The sequence below is a fragment of the Acyrthosiphon pisum genome, chromosome A1 (assembly GCF_005508785.2).
Source record: "Acyrthosiphon pisum isolate AL4f chromosome A1, pea_aphid_22Mar2018_4r6ur, whole genome shotgun sequence".
Taxonomy (NCBI): Eukaryota; Metazoa; Arthropoda; class Insecta; order Hemiptera; family Aphididae; genus Acyrthosiphon; species Acyrthosiphon pisum.
The window spans coordinates 153,283,144-153,296,571 of NC_042494.1; the positions used below are offsets into that span (position 1 = coordinate 153,283,144).

General features: G+C 28.6%; 2 protein-coding genes across 2 annotated transcripts in view; both read right to left on the minus strand.

The window, feature by feature from the left end:
- Positions 1–1,326, minus strand: part of LOC103308917 — an 8,992-nt gene extending 7,666 nt beyond the window's left edge. The window contains exon 1 of the mRNA XM_016803071.2: positions 799–1,326. Coding sequence (XP_016658560.1) covers positions 799–1,301 — 503 coding nt within the window. The 5' untranslated portion in view covers positions 1,302–1,326. The remainder of the gene's footprint in view (positions 1–798) is intronic.
- Positions 1,327–2,055: 729 nt separating this feature from the next.
- The window catches only part of LOC107883317, a 17,974-nt gene continuing 6,601 nt past the window's right edge, over positions 2,056–13,428 (minus strand). The window contains exons 4-8 of the mRNA XM_016803065.2: positions 7,531–7,572; positions 6,470–6,493; positions 5,521–5,556; positions 4,696–4,752; positions 2,056–2,386 (exon numbers count right to left, since the gene is read on the minus strand). Coding sequence (XP_016658554.1) covers positions 2,262–2,386; positions 4,696–4,752; positions 5,521–5,556; positions 6,470–6,493; positions 7,531–7,572 — 284 coding nt within the window. The 3' untranslated portion in view covers positions 2,056–2,261. The remainder of the gene's footprint in view (positions 2,387–4,695; positions 4,753–5,520; positions 5,557–6,469; positions 6,494–7,530; positions 7,573–13,428) is intronic.

The following is a 13,428-nucleotide window of genomic DNA, read 5'->3' on the forward strand; positions in this document are numbered from 1 at the left end:
ATTGGTAGGTCATGTTTTAGTTTTTTTAGAACATTAAAATCATCAATAATAATATATGATAATCAACCCAGAAAAAAAGCCAAGGGAGGGGCAACTGCCCCTGCTTGCCCCCCCCCCCTGCGGACGCCCTTGCCAGTGGCATAATTTCAGTTTTTATTAGACTAGGGCAACTTTTCACTGCTTTTCCGGCTCTACATTTTTTCATAGCATATTGCCATAGTGGTTAAGGGAGGGGATGGTGATGGTAAATGTACCGACTTAAGGTTGATGTAAATACTAGACTGTGGCAAATTCCCCAGTTGCCCCCATAAATGATGCCACTGACCACCCCTCAGGCAAATTATTTGTGTATAGGTATTAGCCATCATACATAAACATGATTGGACTTCGACGACATTTTACAATGACAAAATAATAGCTGGTACCTGTTAACTAACACGGTAACTAGCACAAACACGTTGAATGCTTTCTCCACGTATAAAATCCATTGGTAAATATATCTATAATCTCCATAATACTTAGGTATAATAATATTTGTAGACATTTTTACAAAATATATTATGCCACCCGACACCCTATCCTTAAATTAGGTCTGGAATTCGCCAGACTTGAACCATGTCCTCGGCACCACTGTGTGTATATACACACACAATCAACATTTTGCCAATCAGGACAACTCCTAACATCCACCATCCTTTCCCGCCAAATAACCACGGAACCAGCTGCAGCTGTCGATACGCTCGGTATAAGCACTATATACACTACTTTAAACTTATACATAGAATGCCGTGGACTTACAAATGGAAGGGGTCCATGACGTACATATATCCGACGTTGCAGCACTTGTTGACGCACGTGTAATTGGCCCGGCCGCAGTACTGAGCGCGTGGCCGACACGTCTGGGCCACCAGCTTGTAGGACGGCGTCAGGTCGAAGCAGTACTTCGGCGGCAACTCGATGGGCGACGGGTGCGCCTCCATCAGCCCACGCACTTCCTCGGCGGGCACGTCGACTAGCACTTCCGTGGCGTTGCAATATATCAGCGCCCCATAATTGTACATCCTCAACCTCGCATTGGCTGCCACCTGGAATCCGCGCCACAGTCGATTCAGCATCCTCTGCTGGTACTCGTCAACGTCCGTCTCGACCGGTCGACAGAACCGCACTTCCGGATCGTACTGCCAGTTCAACGGGCAGCACTTCCTGGCCCGCACGATATCCATGCAAGACGCGACTCTACCGCCGATCGCGACAACGAGAAACGCGACGGTGACTGTGAAACATGATGGGATGGTATTCATTGTGTGCGCACACTGTTTGGGCACGCTCACTATTGCGACTGTCGGGCGCCGCGAATATCATCCAGCAATGGAGACCATCCGACGAGCCGCCGCCGCCGACCGCCGAGCACTTATATAATATTATAAAAATGTATTATAGTGGTTTTTGTTGCCTAAATTTTATTATATTATTTTGTAATGAATTGTGATTATTATTTATATCTTGTTAGGTTTTACGAATTGTCAATATTATTATTAAATATAATATATCCGGGCGGGTTATCGCTTAAATATTATAAACACAAAAAAACACTTCGTCCAACTCCGTTTAAAAAAATGGCTGAGTAAAAAAAACAGATTTTTAAACTCAATAAAGATGTGATATTATAAACATAATGCCAAGTAAATTGAATTAAACCCTCCGGTAAAAATTGTATAAATGTACCAGTATATATATTTACCTCCCGTAGTCCCGTGTGAAAATATACCAATATAAACTTACCTCCCTAGTCAAAATATACTAGGATATAGTTACCCCCCCGTTAAAAATGTCTTATTTTATATACTTTATACAAAATTCATCAAAAATACAGAAATTTTTAAATTATTTTGTAATTCATAAAATGTTTAGCACTAAGAGGACGTCAAACCCGAGAGTCTATGAAAAAAATCATATTATATTGTATTGATATTTATGATACTATAAAATAGTAAGTATTGTATTAAAATTTAATTTATATTTATTTATAATTTGCAATGTTTAATGTTATAACAGCCAAATATTATAAATTATAGCATACGTGCATAAAAACTATTTAATAACTTAAAACTATAAATTAGACATCAATAGAATAAATAAATAATTTAAAAGTGACAATAATTGCATTTGGAACCTACGGGCTACAAGTAATATTATGCGTTCAACCGGATTTTATAATATTATTTATTTTTAAATTACAAATTTCAACATTCAATATTAACTTAAGCCAACACTTCGCTTGCTTCATTTTCCTTGGTAATTTGTTGTGCATCATTTTTTGTTTCTTCTTGATTTTTTACGGAACATTTTGATTTGCACAGTTCAGGAATAGTAAACGTTTTCATCTCTGCAAACAATGAAACCCATATTAGGTACATATTTGATTTTTTTTTTATTATTTATAAAAAAGTTAAAATATAGCAAAGACATTAATGTTAGCTGGTTTTATGCATAAATTAATTAAATAAATCGTACGATGAATATTTATATATATATATATATATTATATAAAGTAAAAAGAAAACCACTACCGACTAAATAAATAAATAAAAATATAAACTAAAAAACAACTGATAAAATGACGATACCACACAAAAGATGGGATTATTGACAAGAATTACTCTTGTCGAGTCAAACCGTGCTATTTAGACGGATACAGAATAATTTGTTTTACTCTATATTTAGTAGTTACAGTGCAGCCCACATTACTTTTTTTGATAATTTTAACATGATAGTAATTAAATAGTAATAACAATAGTAGTGATACTTATACCAAATTAAGGTTGGTCAACATATAGTATAGAGTGTAAGGTTAAGAATATAATTTCGAGATCGTGTGAACGGCCGCGTTTGTGACGTCATTGAGGTGTTGGACGTACCTATGTGTAAATTTAAGTGTGATGAGCCTGTTGATTTATGAAGTGAACTATAGAAATTTTCTGCAAGGGGTCTTATATGGTTTTGAATTTTCATAATTTTGAGGTCTTTGTGTAGATGATCGTTTCGTATGAATACCATGGTGCATTCGTTAAAATGTTTGATATTTTTCTTTGGAAAATTTGAATTTTTTTTATGTGTGTCGCTGAGCAGTTAGCCCAGTCCCCAGATATAGTACAGTGCAGTAAACACAGTTGTCAACCCGTAGGTATCGTATGTATAGGTCATACTGATATTATAACTACATATTAATATTATCAGGACTATAAATATGTATAGGATTATACATAATTTCTTAACATTTCCAGGATCATAGTTTTCGAGTATAATAGGTACTATAATATGTAATCGTATTAAATTACTATTTAGATATGTTAAATAATATTATTTTTTTTTAATTTAGAGAGCTATATAAAGTAATATATTAGATTCCGATGAGTGTTGTACCCATAGGCGTAAATTGAGAGGGGCCTGGGAGGGGCTCAGATCCCCCCCAAACTTAGCCGTAGCCTCCCCAAAAAACATAGGACATACAATTTTAAAATGCTGTATTGCGATGGTCTGCTCGCCCTCCCCCCAAGTCAAAAGTTGAAATTGCGCCTATGGTTGTACCTATATGTTTGTGTGTGTGTGCAAGTATGTATACACAATAAATATAGTCGAAATAATTCTTCAATTCTTAATTTCAGTATTTTTTTCTGGGGGGGGGGGGGGGGAGGAATTTAGTTGATAGTTGAGTGATCGAAATGGGAATTTTCACGCAAAACCCGTTTTCGTCAACATCAATTTTGTTTTATTGGTATAAGTCAAAACAAAAGTATACTTAGATACATGACAAATTTAACCGTTTGTATTAAAATTTTTTATATACTGTAAAATATAATATTTTTGTAATTTTGACTCTTTTTGAGCAATTTATAATCATAAGAAATTTTCAATTTGTGTTAGTTATCTTAGATTATCTATCATCGATTAAAATGTTTTTGCTAGATTAAGAAACTTGAAAATGTAATAAAGGTTTTCATAAGTTTTTTTAAAGGAAATTAACAAAAAAGTTGAGCGTATAACCAAAATAGTTATTTTATGCGCGTCTACACTTAGAATTTTGATAAAATTTGTCTGCAAATTATTTTGATATAAAATTTATAAAAATGTTATTTTGTAGTTAATAATTTATAAAATTTTCAGTTTTTATAGCTAAGAATTGACAATTTATAACAAGATTTCTCCTAAGTAATCTATACTGTAATCAAAAAATTTAAAAAAATTATAAATACTATTTTTTTTATGGATATTTTAGGTTAAAATTAGGACAACTTTTAAATTTAAACAAATTAGAATTAATTATTCGTCTTATTCCAATATAATTTATATTTTATCACTGATAAATTATCAGTATATGTTAATTTATGATTTCTGTACTCAATTAGACACTTCGTTTAAAATTCAGATTGTATAAAATGTGAGTATATAGTGGTTCTTTATTTTCAATAACTTTATTTATAACACTGTCTTATCTACCTATTTATTATTAATTGCACAGCACAAATCGTTGAGAGCCTATTCATGGAAAATTTGACAATTTAGTGTCGGTTATTCACTCACACAGTTGTACCTATCAATTGTTTTTTTTATTATTATTATTTGAATGAATATCTAAAATAAATGATTAATTATTATTAATTTGGTATTTTAATTAGTGTTCACTAGAATACGTACCATTATTACTATTCTGGAGTTGTTTTACATGAACGTCGAAGTAGGATTTTACATTATCTAAAATAAAAAAAAATTGAGGCACAATTATATAATATTATATTTTACTATTATCTTATTATATTTTAGTTACCTATATTATTTACTATTTTGTAAAAGCTGTTTGGCATTTATTATTATAGTAAATAAATAAATAAACAATGTATTTACTTTTATCAGAAACTATCCTATCGCCAATTATAATAGTTTCATTGATTATTTGTTATTAATACAAAACTGTTGCCCTGCATGGACATCATTTAATGTCCCCAGCCCCTCCTCACACAGGAATTAAACATTTTTTTTTTTTTGGCTAATATTTAACGCAAGTAATATTAGTATGACGTATTTTCATTTTAATACTTTTGTAATTTGAATTTTAAATTAATTTTTGAAGTTCATCAACTACTTGTTACTACTATTTTAGCAACGTCACATAAAATATTTTAGACTCAATCGTGTTGCTAAAAAGGTATGAAAACCTATGAGGCCTGTCAAAGTGTCAACAATGGACCGACGTGATTTTGTTCGCTGGTCATAATATGTCCCCCTTGGCTAGAGTGTGCGCTGTAAGCCCCTAAAAAAGACGAAACTTTAAAATAAAAATGTCCATGGATCAACTCACGAAATACTAGTGATTTAAAATCACTCTAAAATTATTTTGTAATCTAAGCTTTTACGATTCTATATAGGAAACTGTTTCTATTATAAAAGATAGTATTAATCACAGTACTATAATGTACGGTACAATTAGCGTTATTGATAAAATTAATAAAAAAAATTATTTACCATCCATATGCAAGCTTAAAGGTTTACCGTCTGGGTCTATAACAAAACATAACTATAAAAAAATATATTAAATGTCTTTTACAAACTACGTTTTAAATTCTGAGCGGAGCGATGTGTGTTTTTTTGAATTTGTGCCTGTGTACACAATATAAGTAGCCGAAATAATCCTTAGATTTTAAAGTTCAAGTCTCTGGTGGGAAAATTCATTTATTTGATGGAATCGAGAATGCAAAATTGACAATACTTAGAAGTTTTCAAATGCACCGGGAAAAACAAAAAAAAAAAAGAAGGAAAAACTGCATTTTTTTACGCAAAATCGGTTTTCGACAAAAGCGATTCTAGTTTATGGCGTGACTCTAAAAAAAATTAGTGTAGATGCTTGACAATTTTATCAACTGTTTATAATATTATTTGAATTTTTATTTTTTTCACTACATATATATTTTGCAAATTATTTTATGGTTAAAAATGTATAACTTGTTAAATTTTTATAGTTAACAATTGAAAACTTAAGACAAGGTTTAACTTAAAAAAAAATAAAATATAAACACAGTTTTTTATTTTTATTTCTATTTCAAATTTGGACGAAATTAGATGTTCATTCGAAGAATAACGATTTTTGTCGTTTTGTCGCTATTTAAAAATTTGTTTACTGGGTACTTGAAATTTGAAAAATTCCAGCTGCTCTAAATTTGGTCGGTAACAATAATTGAATCAGCACGTACAAATCTAAGATGGGGCAAATTCAACTCTCAAATGACGCAGTCGTTGGAGTAAGTTAAAATGTTAATCAATCGGCGGTAATCAAATCAGCAGTGATTTTTTAATCAATATTTATCCCAACCGCAGCATAGACTCAAAATAGATAGACATGCGTTGTACACTTAAATATTATAGTCACTTTATTCTAAAATATAATTTAGTATTTCAGTATATACTTTGTTTTTACCTTTCTCAGAATCAATTAAATTAGCTACAGAAAAAAATATGAAAGTGTTAATAATTATTAATATAATATATCTCTAATATTACCTGACTCTTATGATTTATTTAAGAACTCATTTTTATTTTTATTTTTATTTTTTTTTTTTATACCTATTTAAATTAAAAGAATCGTTGTGCCACAAATTGTTAACATTATAGGTTATAATTATATTTATGATGTTTTGATTCCCGATATTTCAGTATTTATTAAATTGATAGACCTTTGACCCTTAAAAGATCTAATCAAGTTTATGAATGACAAAGCTATAATATTAAACCCCCGTTAAAATATATGTACCTACCTATCTACTATCTACTTATAATTTGGAAACAATTTTTAGATTATTTTATAATTTAAGAATTCATTGCTATGGTTCAATACATTTTTTTTTATGATCATGGACAGTTTACGCAGCAATAATATCAAGCTTAAAAATTCGAAAATGATGATATTTAAGAACATTTAAAAATTCATTTTTTTTCTAGTTAGTCTGCGTCAGTAGACAATACCATTAACATAATTTACTATAAGACCTACATAGATATACAAAGTAGTATGTACTATGTACACATATCTTTCAAAATAAATAATTCAATTTAAAGGAATTTATTTTGATTTTTTATTTATTATTTTATTCCAGTCATTCGTGATAAACTTCATATTTATTTTCAAAAATGTTGCCAAGAACATCTATAGGCATTGTTTACAAAACAAAGGTTTTGAAAGAATGTATCTATTTTTTTTTTAGTAAGGACCAAATGCTGGAATTTGTCCATAAAATTGATGGGGTCGAATTCGACATCATTTTGGGGAAAAAGCTGTTTTTTTTTTCATGGAATCCCAGAAAATATGGAACTATTGGAGAATTTAACAATAAAATATTTCTGAAAATAAATGTTTTCTTTGTTTCTTCACATTTTTTAACAATCTAATGATTTTGATTTTCAAACTATTTATTTTCTACATATTCTTAACTCAATTGATAATAAATTATTATAACTCTATTAGTATAATAATTTTCTTACCTATTTCGTATGATGTTAAAAGATTTTTGTAACGATTTTTCTCTAATAAACACATATAATATATATTTTGTTATTACATAGAATAGGTAACAGTCTTATTTAACTATGATTTACATTTCAGAAATCTTTTAGTTTATGATTTCTATAGGTACCCCATTAGACATTTCGTTTAAAATAAGTAGTATAAAATGTGAGTACCTAGCGGTTTTTTATTTTAAATATTTAATTGTTGCTGTTATGCTTTTAAATTGGTCCCAATATATATGTATAAATTCAGCACATAGATTTAACAACGTTACGCTAGTACTCCAATTATGACATTTTTTATTGAACATTTCTTAAGGATTTATATTGAAATTTTACCACGATAATTTGCTTAGTAACCATTAAAAAATTCAATATTGGTAGTGTGTGAATACTGTTACGTCCCAACTGAAGTCGATATATACATCAACGCAGGAATGAATACTTGATGTAGGTACTAGGTTATGATTGAATGTTTATTAACAAAGTTCAATATTACAATATTATAATTTATGGTAAAGAAGAGAGTGGTATTACGACTCTAATATAAAATCTAGGGCTGTGAGTGGTGTTACGACCTGCCTCTGAGTTTCTTGTGTGTCCCTAACCGTCTGACGAGCTCTTGTCATGGGGTCGTAAATATATGATTGAAGCCTTTGGAGTGGGTGATCGTTGTAGTGGCCAAATTCGGTCATGAGACAGAGTCCGGGTTAGGTTAGGTTCCTTCGTATGAGTGTTGACTTTCCCGAGGAGATACGTGTGATAACACTTTTATAGTTTGATTGTTTTATACTATGCTTTTGCAACGACCTCCACGTGTTATAAATTATAATGTACTGATTGACTTATTAGTTATATCGTTAAATACTACTAAAAACGTGCGATATGCTGTACATAGTTGATACATAGTTAATTAATACGTAGGTACTAGGTACTAGGTACGTAATAATAAAACCAGTGATGAGTATTATCACCGTTGGCTAATTAATTGTGTTAACCACATAATTTTTTTTTGCCGATAAAAATATTTCATTTTAAATCTATAATTATATCTATTTAAAGTGAATTAATTTAATACATTAAATAGAAAAATAAATTTTGATATACAGCAGAGTGACGTCACACAGGCACCCTGATAACTCGACAGTAAGTTTTATTAATATTTAATATGATTTCTGTTAAGTCAGATTGATGTTAAGCTATATTGGAAGAGGAAGACCGAGGCAGGGCTCGAATTTGAAAAAAAAAAATCCGTTTAACGTTATTTACAATTAAAGCGTTACAGAATTTTTGCGTTTATCGTTATTATTAATTTAAACGCTATTCAAATATTCTGTTTGTCGTTATTGAAAATTAATATGTTATCCATTTTTACATTTACCTAAGTATTTAATACTATTGAAAATTAAAACATAATCTAGTATTGCATTTTACAATTCTTATTTATAAGTACATAACAACTGTTAAATCCACTATAATAAACTCTAAATTCAAATTTGTATGCAAGTAGTAAGTACTGCCAGTAGTCAGTACCTACTCCGTAGTCTGTACTCTTGCAATTATTTTATACAAATAAATAGTAAATACTAAATACTTAATAGTAAATACCCATATATTTTTATAAAAATTATAATTTATAGCACTTTAAATTTTAAATCACTTTGCAGTTAAGTTTAGAAGTTATTTCTATTTTCTATATCTAACAGGGAAATACTAAATAGGCCATAGGGAATACAGCAAAACTACACATAACTTATAAAACTTAAGTTGTGTAACTTTTATGAAATTGGTAAGTACACTTCTTAGTTTTTATTTTTTATCATAAATGAAAGGAATATAATTAAGACAGTAACAGACTTTTTGATAAAATACTGTGTATCTAAGTAGTTACCACTGTAAAAAATAAACAAAATCCCATATAATGTACCGATGCTTTATCAATAAAATATATTTATAACAAAGCTATCTGCCTTCAAAGTTAAAAGTATTAACTTCTTAAAATTTGGTAGGTACTTTGTGTCTTTATTAATTGTTTAAACACTTTAAACACTTTATTGAATCTAAATTGTAAAGGCATATGAGTCTACTCTGACATAGGAAGTGCAATCTGAATTATTATTGTATCATTAATTAAAATAAGTCTACACTTTCAATTTAAGCTTAGCTTACTTGGAGTAGGTGAACAAGGTCTAAAAAAAAATTGACGATGACAGTAATAGGTTTACTTTTAATGATTTAATAATACTGTTTTTATAATCATATCAAGAATAAAGAAATGAATTTATCAAAATATTGATAATTTTAATAAAATAATAATAATGTTCTTCTTTACCAAAAAGTAAAGAATTTATTGCCTTGATTTTAATTTAAAATAAATCAACATAATAAACTATTGGCTAGTCTGTATTAGCATTTCCTCTAGTGATTAAAATATTTTCAAAAATATCATGGCATTTCTCAAATCAGATAATATGAATTTTAATCCGGAAAAACTACGCTCCACGCTGACCTAAACAAAAATATTAAAATATAGTTTTAGTTGATTATACGAGACCGGTCCAACATGTGATCTACCGATAAATGGTTATTTACGATAAAGTGTTGTAGGTAGAGCGTGTGATATTCTACCGATAACAGATAGGTACCTATATTTTACACTATAGTGCCTACTATACCTATTGATTCGATATGGATTTTACGACTTAACCTATATAATTATCGATATGATATAGATTTTGTGACAATATTGTATTTTTAAAATATCATTTAAACATTAAGTTGCTATTTAGCATTTGTTCGTGTAATTTCGTTTGTTGGTAAATTTTTTCCATTTTTTTTTCACGAGTAGTATTTTTTAATTTAGTTAATTTAGTTTTGTACCGATTTAAAATGAATTTTACTACAACAATGGGATATTTATACAGAAATATAATTGTTGATGAATTGAAATGCGTTGAATATTTAAAAAGTAAAAACCTTTTAAGTAACAATCGTTTGTTTTGCTCAAAAAAGAATATTGATGGCACATTAAAAACAATACAAAGTATGGATATTTTTATTAATATTTTCCTGTGTCAAGCTCATTATAACATAAATAAAAACGAAGTATAATCAACAGTCGTTTAATGTTTATTTTCTTATTCCAATTACATCTGATAGATCTACCTACGTTTGTTCGTTCTCGGGATGTCTAGAAAAAAACGAGGCAATATGGTACGGATCAACCACAAGTCACGACTGATGATTATATGTTTACTAGTACAAATAATATTTATTTATGTTTATATTTTGAAAGGTACATACAGATGACAGATCGAAAAACATCATTAAAGTTGACAAAATTAACAATAAATTTAATAAACTCTTTGTTAACATGGGATCAACAGCCGGGTTTGTTGATTTTGAAAACCAAAAAACCTGTTAATTTAACAAAGCCGTTTGTTAGATTAAATATTGGTTTAATTTTATTACATAATATTTTTCAATTACACAAATAAAAATATAAAAATTAAAAGAATTAACAGTAAAATATTAGTTAGGTACCTACTAAAATATATGCGATGTTGAACATTTGGTAACAAACGTGTAAAACATATGTACCACAACTACAATTTCGTTTACATAATTAGGTATTATACAAATTGTTTCATTAAGATCACCGGAATTATTATCGTTATTACTTTAATAGACAAAAAACATTATTATATTAATGTGTAGTACTACCTATCTATATATTATACGGTTTATGTACCTATGTGCTAAGTAGCCAGTAGGCAAACTTTAGTTATACCTTGACAAAATTAATGATAAAATAATATCTTTAAATAGGTACATACTGACATACTGTTTATTAGGTAAGGTCTACCTTAAATATCTTAATACCCTGCCGAGTTCAAATGTTTCAAAATTTGATCTTTAAAAATATTATACAAAAAAAGTGTACGTCATGGCAAAACCAATTCATTTCTCGTTTCACTTATCTAAAATGTCATTAAAATGTTTATATAATCAACCCATTTAAGTACAAGATTATTTTATAAAATATCGCCAAACCTAAGTACAATAGGTATATTATATAACATTTTCATTTATTTTTTAAATAGTTTCTTAAATATAAATTATGTTATATTTTAATAACTTGTTGTTACTACATTCTGAGCGGAGCGATAAGAGCGATAAATGTATTGATTTTACAATGATACACGCATAGAAATATTTGAGTTGTTTTTATTTATGTTAAATGTGTTGAATGTATGCATTTTAAATTAAAATTTTATTTTGGTTTAAATAATGAAAATGGTGGGTTGAATTAAATAATATTGTTTAAGAACACCAATGTTTTAAATAACCAAAAATTAAAATAATTTCAAAAGTAGATTATATTTATACCAAAAATTTAAAAAAGTATTCAGTTTTAGTAATTTTGTTGATAATTTTACTTGAATTAAAGAGTTAAATATATAAATGTTAAATTGAGTTTTCTGTAGCTTTTAATAAATTATTTAAGTGTTATAATAACATATTTTGTATAATAGGTACAAACAATAAGTAATATGGATAATTAATTTTATAACTGACATTATTGTTAAACCAACACCATTTAGTGTTACGAGTATATCTAAATATCCAAATTTTTATTAATGTGACACTTGAATTGATAAAAATAGCAATCTAAATTTAGATTTGACCACAGGAAAATTATTTTTTCCAAATATGATGATTATGGACAGTTATTTATATTTTCTATCAATATGCACTTGTAGCTAACTGTGCGTATTGTACCTATTTTCATTTATTCTGATATCACATAATCGATTAATTTCTGCTCTCCATCCGATGTGCATCTATAACTCGTCATGGATTTGTTTCAATACGGAGTAAGTATAATATTTTTTAATGATTCGATTTAACTATTTAGTAATATTCTTAAATTTACTCAACTATTTACTGTAGTTTTCGTTCTCATGCGGATGCATTTGGAACAACGTTGTTAGTTATTACAGACGGTGCTGTCAATTCCACCACTTTATGAAAACAAAAATAATATATTAGCTGGTCTGCAAAATTCTTTACTCGTAGAGCTTTCATTTGACAATAAAACTAACACGAGTCCAATAAGTGTGATTGTGTGAAACAAAAAGAAATTTTGCACCACGATCATAGTAAATAAAGGTAGGGGTGAGTGGGGTAAGTTGACGTACCGGGTAAGATGACGAATTCAAATTTAAAATGATAAAACGATATCTAGAAGTGTATAACCGAACAAATAACATATGTTTAGTAGTGATAATTTAATATTTTGATTAACAAAATATATCTGATAAAACGCGAGTAGTTTGTTATCATTTCACTGTTTTTGGAGGTAATGTTATCACTAACGGCCGTTTGGAGATAAGGTTTTATCAACAAAAAATTAAGTATTCATTCAGTTTGTTTGATACGTATATTAAGTACATATTCTGAGCTTTGTGTTAGTTGCATTACAATTGAACTAATTTTTAAATACAAAAATAAGATTTGTATTGTATGATCATCATTTGGGGTAAGTTGACTTGGGTAAGATGACGAGTTCGTCAACTTGCCTCCAATCATTATAGTAGGAGCTAGGTATTCATTTTGTCATATTTTATGTAATTCAATATCGATGTATAATTTGTAGTTTTTACTAATTGAATTATCTATATTATTATTTATTTACTAAATGTGTATTAATAATATATATTAATATGTATTAAAATTATTATAAAATCTACCTATACCTATAATTGAGTATACATAATTGTTTAGTTTTACTTGGCTGTTAAAATGGTCAGAAACTATGTGAAAAATTAAACTACAAGGTTCATGGTCCAAAAGTAATTTAAATAAAGCAAT